At 29.3% G+C, this 11,349-nt stretch overlaps 1 protein-coding gene across 3 annotated transcripts; it reads left to right on the forward strand.

Annotated features, from left to right (window-relative positions):
- Positions 1-5,422: 5,422 nt before the first annotated feature.
- LOC132928706 (uncharacterized) lies at positions 5,423-10,734 on the forward strand. 3 transcript variants are annotated; one of them, XM_060993558.1, is made up of 4 exons: positions 5,423-5,578; positions 6,851-7,510; positions 7,604-9,131; positions 9,240-10,734. In XM_060993558.1, exons 1-4 carry the CDS (start codon positions 5,537-5,539, stop codon positions 10,352-10,354), a joined length of 3,345 nt encoding a protein of 1,114 aa, XP_060849541.1. In that variant the 5' UTR covers positions 5,423-5,536; the 3' UTR covers positions 10,355-10,734. The 3 variants fall into 3 exon arrangements, with proteins under 3 accessions (XP_060849541.1, XP_060849542.1, XP_060849540.1); XM_060993559.1 differs by having other exon boundaries at positions 7,604-8,672; positions 8,826-10,734; XM_060993557.1 differs by having other exon boundaries at positions 7,604-10,734.
- Positions 10,735-11,349: the final 615 nt, after the last annotated feature.

The raw sequence follows: 11,349 nt of genomic DNA on the forward strand, positions 1-11,349 counted from the left end.
GCTAGCCAGATGTTTTTTTGAATCCAAAAAGAATAAACGCATACCAAAAATGGTGATTGAGTGTTTAGCTATCAGTTTACAACTAGTGCAAAGCGATATACATGACTGGCCAATCCGCCTACTAAAAATGGCAATTGAGTGTCTAGCTAGTAGCTATCTACCAGTCAGTGCAAATCGATACTTGGCTGGGCAATCCACCTACGACGGAGTATCATACATCCTACGTCGAAAGTCTGATGTAGTATTTTAGGAGAAAAAGTTTAAGTCGAACGAAATGTTAACACTGCAGTCAAGTTGTCAGGAAAATCGATTTAAACGCAACTAAACCACCCAGGTAGGACTATGTGGGCGCAATTAATGAAATCTGATTTATTTACTTACTATAATTTCAAAATGCTTTATATATATGTAACTAAACCTCTCATGTAGCCATGTAGGCAATTCGATTGCGTCGAACGGCGGACAATGTGCATGTGGTAAGTGAAATCAAAAGGTTTATAAACTCAAGCTTTAATCAAATAGTATATAAAGTGCCTATATAAACACCCGTTAAAGTATATATCACATACAATTACAATATATATACATAATATATAATAATATAATATATAAAGGTGGTGTAACGTTAGGTTTTTATTAAGCACATTATATATAGGATGTACCGTGACCATTTACCTACCCATTGCGAATTGCGATATCTCCTGAAATAATGGATAAAATATTAAAATTAAAATAGGTACTCGAAATATTTATAGTTTTTGTCCATGTAAATCTTATTAAAAACCCAGAATTATGATATCTCCATTATTTCAGAAGATATCGCAATGGGTAAATCCTCACGGGACACTGCATGTATGTGTAGTCCACAATACATTAATTAAATTTATCACATTATGTTGTACATGTATTGTATTTTTTGGCCTTGAACTTGAAAGATATTAGTAATTTTGTATATAACTCATTATACTTTTAAAGGCAGTGTAAAATAAAATAATAATTATTAATATTAGTCGATAAAAATTAAATTTCCTCTAATAGTTGAATAAATATGCATTGACTGTGATAATTACAATGACATAATAAGGAAATCGAAAATCAATGAAAAAATTGAAAAAAGTGCAAAAAATTCGAGCACCGTGCGTTATTCAAGGCGCCGCCGCCGCTACTAATCCGCCGAAGCCGGAGTTGTTCTTGCTAATCCAACCTGCCTTGTTAGACTCAATTTAATTTACAAAATAGGAAAATGGTTTCGAGTGAGTTATAACTGAGTGATTGTTGTCACGTAATACAATTTTTTGTTCAATATTATTTCTGACCAATTAGCGTGGTTTAGGTTTAGCGGGGATAGAAGTGACTTAGATACAAATTTAAAAACTAGACTGGCGTAGTCACGAGAATGACATACTTTATATTCGAAAAATATACTTCAAATAACTTATTTTTCACTATCGTTGGAGGTTGTTGAATGCTGATACCTATTGCTGACTGTTCCTATCAAATTTTAACTTAATGTGGGAAAAATTGTCACGGGGGTTATAAAATTAAGCTTGCACATTCGCATATATTATATATTCGTTGACAATTTTTCTAAAATCTTGATTTTCATTAGGATATACAGCTGAAAATACGTATTTCTATTTATTATAATTTTTTAGTTTTTTATAAATATTATCATGAATATAAAGTTCAAACCAAAAAGAATTTGTTTAAGTGATGTATCTTATTCTGACAAAAAGAATAACACAACGTTAATTTACCAATTTTATAGTTTTTTTTATGTTTCCTGAACATTTTGAAAAATGGACGTATCCCGTTATTGCACCGGGACCTTCAATTATAGGTTCGTATGTTCACGACAAAAGCGTGCTCTATACTTAGTGCGGCAAAATAAACAGTGCAGTTTAAAAGGCTATTAAAAAAAAATCATGCAACTTACAGAAATAAGGTTTATTTTATTCCGCGGTAGGTACATCATGCCGTTTTATGCATTAAGATTTGAAAATAACATCAGAAAGATGATGACCTCCCAATAGCAATACATTTATAAATTTCATTTCTGTAAGTCTCATAGCTTTTTTTGATAATTGCACCGTTTGTTTTGCCGCATTCTGTATATTAAGCAAAAACAAATTTTTCGAAAAAGTTATTTTTATTATTGATAGACCTAGATGAGAATTTTTGATTTCCGTTTCCATGTATTTTTAATTTTACGCAATTGTATGAGAGAAGAATAACCAAGTTTGCACGTTCAAGGAGTATAAAATAAAAAAATATAAAAGATTAAAATTAATTATTAATAATAATTACTATTATTAATTATTTTAATATATATATATTTTTTAATCTCAATTTTTACTATGAATGGATTTTGGCGAGACCTGTTGCTTGCCGTATTTCTATGTATTTTTCATTTACGTCATTATATAGGTGAAAGATTGTCATATGTATTCAATACTAAGCTTGAATGTTCACGGGTATGGCGTGGGTTAAATATACAGGGCGACTCTTTTATCAAACAATATTCATTATTTCAAAATAAAACAATATTATATTTATAATTTTTAAGTTTTTACTTTTTTGAATAACAACATATATTTTGAATATCATACATTCTCAAGCAGAATATTTTCCGAATTATACATACAAATTTAAATTCAGACGAGTAGTTTATGAGTTATAAGTATTTAAAGTTTAGTTGAGCGGAGTGGAGAGGTATGGAGATACCTCGCAAAATGTATAACCTTCACTTAAAATAAATTTAAATCATTAATTTATTTGAAATATTGAAATTATTTAACTAATAGTTGCAAGTTAGAATACGCATGTTATTTTTATTATAATTTCATATTTTAAAGGTGGATGAAATATAAACCGTATTTTTAATGTAATTTATCACGTGTCACAATCTGTGACTTGGTGAGTATGAACATTGTTGTCAGTGAACATTGCAAATACATATTGCGTGTTAAATCTTGTTTAGTAAATTATAAATAACGTGGGTATTATAATGAGTTATATAATATAGTTCATGCAGTAAATATGATGTGAAACAACTATAATATTAACATTGCAGTTGAGTAAATATGATGTCTACTTGACTACCTATGAATATTATGATATATTTGAATAAATAAAATAACTATTATTCATACATATTTTTTAATTTAATAAGTACGCAGTCAGCATAAAAATTGGTGTCAAATATTCTAGCATACAAAGCAGACGGGGTGAACCTCGTAAAATTTACTGCAAATAAGTGTTCTTCTTTAGTGGCGTGGCGAGTGAAATATTAACTGTGGGCAAATACATATTTTTAGACCTATCCCTACCAATTTATATTGGTATCAACTTTATTAAGCGCCAAAATATTTTTCTGTATTTACACAATTTTAGTTATCAAATGTTATCAATTAGTATTTTGGTTTGCCAAAAGTGACCCGCATTTTCTTGCATTATTAACAATACAGTATACAGTAATGTTGGTCCACAAATATAGTGGTTCCGGGTAAGCCGGGTAAGGGGTACCCTTTAAAATTTGGCGAGTGAAATTACCCGTTTGGACCTATATTGGCCATACCATTGGTCTGCATCACAGCATCAGTGGTAAAAACTTGTTTGAAATTTTTTTTATAAAAGTTCTTAATATTTTGACGCTGACTTTATTAAGACAGTCAACGATAATAAAATATGAAATAAAACAATAAAACATTAAAATTAGGTATGTATTATGACAATATGTTATATAGCTACATTATAATTTATAATTGTCGACTCGACTGTCATTATTAATTGGGCTACAAGAACTCAGATTGATATAGGTACTACGCAAAATAAAAACGTATAAAAACCCAAATATTTTATTATTATATATTAAATTGTAAAATAATATTAAGTACCCTCAATTACTGGGGATTTCTCTTTATTGGATTTAGAATTTGGCACCCGGGGCAATTGACCTGTGAGCCGCACTAAATACGCCACTGTGGCGAATAAACAAGGCAAATTGGAACGAGTCGTGTTACTTCCAAAATAGGCTATTTTAGTGTCGATCACTTAATTATGAGTGTCATGGTCTTGCCATAGTTCTTTCAACTAACTCGAATGCTGGAATTTTTCTGCCTCATTACATGCAGGTAGCTTATTGTGTGTATTTGCCAGATCGTTTAGTTATATTTTGCGTATTTATTGGTTTTTTGGTTTCCTACGTTATGTCTTGACATTTTTGGTGTTGATGATGGCCGGGAATTGTAAGGTCGTATTGTATTACATGGTTGGATTGACTTTTGTCTTTTAGCGTCAGTAACAGATCTGTGTGCAGTATAGAAATGCCTCGTTTTTCCGCACAAGTCGGCCACATATTTGTTTTCTTAACGTGAATAGAGCATAGTACTTTAACAGCTAAATTTTGTGCGGGTTTTTTCAACTTATTTACCCTTTATTTGTAATCTTTCATTTACTCATTTACTCAAGGTATACTTAAATGGGCTAATGGGTCATGTTTTTAATTATAAAAATATGTCGGTTTGCTTGTTTATCTATAATGCTTATTGTTAATTGTAAAATGAATGCACCTCGGAAGATCTAAAATAGAAAATAGGTAACTAATAGTAATGCATTTTACAAAAATTAAGGACAACTATATATTTACATCTACTTAATACGTTTTTGACAAAAACGATTTTTTTAAAAATATTAATTGTAACAAAGCCACAAAGGGCTTCAGAATATTCTATTATTTTGTTGTTATTTCTTATATATACAATCAAGTTTAAAAAATAATTAAAAATTAGTAATTACTTAAATGTTAATTAATATAATAATTTAAAATATAGGTAATGTAATATATTATTATATAATTTTATTTAATATCTAATTTTAAATTGTTTATAGGTACTACGAATCTATTAACATTGTTCTATTATTCGTCGGTGTTGACTTAAAAGATTTAATGGGTAAAAATATTAATATATGATATACATATAACTATTATAACTACTATATAATAATAATTATTATATGCTACGTTTTCGTATTTTCGTATTTTATAACCTGCTATTAATAGAAAAATAAATTATAAAATATTTTTAGAATTAGAGTTTAAACGTCGCTTCCGCTCAGTATCGTTTTTCTAATGCAATAATTTATCATTGAATTCCAAATTAATATATTCATTACAGTGAAACTTTTCAATGACGATGTGTACAGTGCACACGAACCAACATAATTATGCTGCATAGTGACTTCTCTTATGGTTATTTATTTAGTTAACCAACCTGTAATTAATATTAAAAAAGTAGTTTTATTGTATTTACTTAATATTATAATTAGTTGATACAATATTCTTGTTTGTTTTATGTTTAATTAGGTGGATAATTCAAAATAATAATGATTTGTGAGAAATATATACTTTTGATTACTTAAGTGTTATATTTGTTCACTGAATCAGTATTACACCGTATAAACGTTTAATATACTCGTAATATCATGTTTTTTATTTCAGTCGATCCAGTTTTTTAGACGAAAAATATACTGCAAAATGCAGTTACTCTGCTTGTTGATATTTATAGGAGTTGCGCAAGTGAGATATTTTATTATTTTTTAGTGTATATTACATTCTTCCTAGTTACGATTTTCTTACAGCATACATATAACTTCAATTAATTCAGATGAAAACAAAGTTAATAATTTATAAATTGATATTAATATATATATTAATATGATTATTACTATTAAGAATAATAAATACAAAAATAATGTTTTAGTTTCATGAATCATTTTGTGGTTTTGTATGGTTAAAGAAAACCTACTTTAGTAAAATGTAGATTGTAGATAATGTATAGTGCAAAATAATTTGTATGCGTGAATACGCCAATACCCAAGTACTTACACTAAATGCATTTTTAAAACTATAAAACTATTCATTAAATTAAATGTGTAAAAATGTACTTATATATATTTTTAGTAGTTATTGAATTTGTATTAAAAAAAATACTATAGTAATGCATTATTATTAGTAGCAAATGACCTGTAAAATAAAAATAAAATGTTTATAATATTATATAAGAAAGTTGATAATAACGTATAAGTGTTGTAGGTATAGTGTACATGTTGGTATAACCTTTGTCTAAATCTAGTGCTGTAGCTTGATGAACATTATAATATGCATCAGGGAAATTTATTATAACATAAAATAGTTGGGACTTTTTTACGAGTATGAATTAATTCATTAATAATTCTCTCGGGATTTAAATTTTTTCTAGTGTGAATATTTAGCTACTTATGGTTCATAGATCTATTGATATTTTAAGATTTTAAAATTTTCTAATTTTTATTTTTTTTTGGTTACCACAGTATTATGTTTTAATATACATTATGTTATGCAATATTATCTCAAGTAAAATCACAGTATTCATTAATTTTTTAAAGACATCTAATTATTTTATTCACTGAAGTCCTGTTAGTGTATCGTAGCACTACAGTAGGTTTATATTATACATACTTATATATCTCAGTAGCTAAAATAGTAAAGCGTTACTTAGAATAATTTTTTTTCCTATAATTTTATAACCGCAATCAAATGAATTAATAAATATGTATACATTCATATCTCGCATAAAAGTAAAAAATGTAAGATGAGTGCTTTACATCTAGTATGTTGCCTGGATTCACTTTTTATTTTATTCATTACGGGTGATAAAGGCGGCCTATTATTATAATGCAATAAAATATTTAACTATATATTGTTAAGATTTAATATTTAAAACTATTGATAATTATATAAAATAATTAAAAATTAATTAATTTAGATATTTATCGGACTAATGAAATATATTAAATTTAAATTTTTTAGTGTGATGATTCGACTGTATTGCCAACTTCTTTTGATAATTTGGGTGTACCAAATGCTGTCGAATATGTATCGTATTATCAATTATCAGTTCAAACATCATATATAACTTCGGTTGAATGTATGTTATCATCAAATAATTATATACAAAGTGGATTTACTGAAATTGATAGTAGCTCAAATGATATTGCAACAAATTTAATAACGACATTTAAAAATGACTTTGGAAGTTTAGAAAATATGATATTTGGCTTACAGAGTGATGTCGATAAAGAATCTCAAGACAAGCTTAATTCTGTATTGTACATGACAACCACCTATTACCAAACTAAACAGGTAACTGTTCAAAAAACAGAAACAACTCTCGGCCAAGTAACAGAAATACAACAAGCGCAATCAATTTTAACTGCAAGACGTTGTGAATCCGAATACATTAAATTTATGGATGACATTACAACGATAAAATCAAATTATAGTAGTGGACAGACTAGTGCAGATAATATTAATAATAATCAATGGGCTACTCTGGTGAAACAGTATTACGACGCAAGACAAACTGTAGTTAGTAACACGAATGTGTACACATCAATTAGAGATGCGTTTTTGTTTGGTAGTGGAATCAATTTGTGTGAAGGATCTCAAAATACTGATCAATCATTACTGGTTAGTAAATATTGTTTTTTATTTTTTAAATTTATTTGCTTTATTAATTTAGATGATTTAATAAGTATCTAGAATTCTCGTATTTTTTTCTAGGATATATACAAAACTGATGATTTATCAACGTACTTTGGAAAAAATGATAATAATGCATCCACATTATTTAGTCAGACGGTCACACAAATGTATAAAATTTATAAGAGCTCATTGACTGTTATTTATTTAAAATCTGTAGTTCATTCAGAAAGTGATTTAGCAATGCGAGTTACGATATGGCAACAAGTGAATTTAGTTCGAGCGAACTTTGAATATATGAGTCAAAATATAGACATGTTTATAACAACAACAAAAACAGACGCTGAATCTACTTATGGTGCTGATTCTGATGAATATAAAAAAATAATGATAACCTTATATACTTGTGTGAATAAAATGCTTATAACGGTTGTTAAATCTACTGAAGTGCATTATCGGCGAGCGTTGAACTTTAATCCCGATGGAAGTATGATTAAAACTGATTACAATCAATTTAAAATTGATACAATTGATACATATTATAAAAATATTCTTTGGAGTAATCCTAATGCAGCTCGTTATGATATGCGTCTAATTAATGAAAAAGACTGTTCATTACCAACACCAGATATGTGTATACCACAGAATATGTACTCGTTACAAATAAATAAATTAATTTTTCAAACTTTTATATGTCAAATAAATAATATAAATGCACAAATAAAAACAACGGAGTATGATAAATCAACTGTGGATTATTGGATATATGATAAAATTACAATAATAGAATTAAAAAACTCAATCGTATTTTCAAAGTGTTCAGTGACTGTAAACAAAATTTTTATTATAAATAGTGCCACTTATACATATATTGTAATGACCACGGACCAAACGGACCAAAGTACTCAGACTACTGAAGTTCAAAAAGTTCTAGATCAAACTAAAAATGATGTAGTTGGAACACTATGTATACATACAAAGGAGTTAACTGAAACGTATAAAACTGTTGAGGTTTTTATGTATACGAATAGTAATAATAAAAACGCCCCATCAATAGTATTTAAACCTAAAACTCCCACTTCATCACCGCAAGGTACCTCACCGACTTATCCAAATAGTAGCCCTTCTCCACAACCGGGAAGCCCAGGAGGTCCAGGAGGTCCAGGAGGTCCAGGAAGTACCCCAACTAGTACTCCTTCTTCACAACCGGGATCACCAGGAACTCCAAAAGGCTCACCGACTTATCCAAATAGTAGTCCTTCTCCACAACCGGGAAGCCCAGGAGGTCCAGGAGGTTCAGGAGGTCCAGGAGGTCCAGGAAGTACCCCAACTAGTACTCCTTCTTCACAACCGGGATCACCAGGAACTCCAAATGGCTCACCGACTTACCCAAATAGTAGTCCTTCTCCACAACCGGGAAGCCCAGGAGGTCCAGGAGGTCCAGGAGGTCCAGGAGGTCCAGGAGGTCCAGGAAGTACCCCAACTAGTACTCCTTCTTCACAACCGGGATCACCAGGAACTCCAAAAGGCTCACCGACTTATCCAAATAGTAGTCCTTCTCCACAACCGGGAAGCCCAGGAGGTCCAGGAGGTCCAGGAGGTCCAGGAAGTACCCCAACTAGTACTCCTTCTTCACAACCGGGATCACCAGGAACTCCAAATGGCTCACCGACTTACCCAAATAGTAGTCCTTCTCCACAACCGGGAAGCCCAGGAGGTCCAGGAGGTCCAGGAGGTCCAGGAGGTCCAGGAAGTACCCCAACTAGTACTCCTTCTTCACAACCGGGATCACCAGGAACTCCAAAAGGCTCACCGACTTACCCAAATAGTAGTCCTTCTCCACAACCGGGAACCCCAGGAGGTCCAGGAGGTCCAGGAAGTACTGGAAGTCCAACATACATAGGAGATAATTCTAATATAGGAATTTCTACCGACATCCAATATACGTTTATAACATCTGGTACACAAATAACACAATCTGTACAGAATTACCAAAGTTCTATTGAAGAAAAAATAACGATAAGTTTAAAAAATGTTCAGGAATCAGAACAAACTGATTACACGAAAGTAGTAATAAAATCATTGGAAATTAGTCAACAAATATATCAGTGCAATATAGATTATCTTAATAGTGTAGTTTCAGATTCATTACAATATATATCTCAACAGACAACTCCTGGTTCTCAAGAGTATACAATTGCATTAATCGTAATATATAGAGATACAGAGGAAAAAATATCAGAACTATCTTCGACGATGGAAATACCATTAAAGAGAACTATTTATCCGTTAACATCTAAGGAATACAATTGTGTGACTCAATCTGTTGATTACAGTGAATTTGTCAAAAATTTCTATCAATATTTTGATGTGAAAATCGAAGAAATATATAATACGCAAAACGATGCTGATTTATTCCTAACAAATAGTGAAACACAATTTAATATGATATATGAAAAGGTTAACACGGCAGTTCAACAAGCACCGGACGATGCTTATAAAACATTTTTATTAAGCTATTTACAAAAAACTATAACTGTTTATAAACAAACAACCTGCTATTTTAAAGAACAAATTGTTCAAACACAACAGTTTATTTCTGAAACTGGAGATAACAGCAAATCTGCGCTTTATAAAGAAATAACACAACGGATGGATTCTATTACTGTACTTTACTCTAGTGTTCTTATAAAGTGCTATCAATATTCCATGAACAGTAGTTCTATTACAATATATCAATCTGAATATGACGTTATCACTGTTGAGACAACTATAGTAAGTAGTTATACTACAACCACCTATGGTGAAATTGAATTTGAAGTGTCAGGATAAGTATTATAGCTAGTTGCTGAGATTTGAAAAATTAGGAGTTTAAACTCGCATTATAAATTATATAATACCATAAATTTATCTTTGTATACATTTTACAAGAAATAAAGTATATTTAAGAATTTATGTTCGGATTATTCGTAAAAAAAATTGTATCTCAAATAATAAACATGAATATTTGTAACATTTTTAACATGTATTTACATATATTTATTTGATTGTACAAAGTAAAGTCATTGTGTTAAAATTATTATTATCAGCATTTAAATTTTATAATTTGTTAATAACCATAAAAAGAAAGTTTTTGGCAATGATTATGTTTAATTACCTACCCATTATAGCATTGAAATGCACACATAAATACAATTATTGTTGTTGTAACAGTTACTGTTCATTTTTCTCTTGTTTATCATTTAATTTATTAAATTAAAAATTTGAAAATATTATTAATATACCTATCCTTATATCCTTCTACAAATTTAAAAAATATATCTTAATTATTTTGTGCATTGTTGGTAATAATTTAGATGTTATTATTGTTTTACAAATTTAATTTGATAACATTAATACAAGGTTCATCTTAAGTTATTTTTTCTTGAATTAATTAAAAAAATTAGCATTATGTCACATTAATTTTTATGAATATCAGATTTTTTCGAGATTTGTTAAATTTATAAAAATTTGTAAATTGTTTTATAGTGAAAAATGCATACCATTTTAGATTTTGAGTGGAGCGAAAAATGTATTGGTTTTATCATGATTCGTTTTTTTGTGGATGAGTACAAGAGTTGTTGATAACTATATAAAATGCTTTGATTTTTAAATATGGTGGTGGTTTTGGATATAAAATTGGTTCTAGTTTGTACTTTGAAGAGGTAAAATTTAAAAATGTTCAATATTTATTTTAACAATTTAGAAAAACGAGAATTTTCACCCAAATCCTTTTACAGCAAAATCAATTTAGAATTGTTGATGCTATTCAAAAATAAAAATGATTA

The sequence above is a fragment of the Rhopalosiphum padi genome, chromosome 4 (assembly GCF_020882245.1).
Source record: "Rhopalosiphum padi isolate XX-2018 chromosome 4, ASM2088224v1, whole genome shotgun sequence".
NCBI classification, from domain to species: domain Eukaryota; kingdom Metazoa; phylum Arthropoda; class Insecta; order Hemiptera; family Aphididae; genus Rhopalosiphum; species Rhopalosiphum padi.

What these genes read in the sequence shown, in the direction of transcription:
- LOC132928706 (XM_060993557.1), top strand. Translation starts at nt 5,537, where the DNA reads ATGCAGTTACTCTGCTTGTTGATATTTATAGGAGTTGCGCAA. An exon ending in TATTTATAGGAGTTGCGCAA is followed by an intron (nt 5,579 to 6,850) that starts GTGAGATATTTT and finishes TAAATTTTTTAG; the next exon opens with TGTGATGATTCGACTGTATT. An exon ending in ATACTGATCAATCATTACTG is followed by an intron (nt 7,511 to 7,603) that starts GTTAGTAAATAT and finishes ATTTTTTTCTAG; the next exon opens with GATATATACAAAACTGATGA.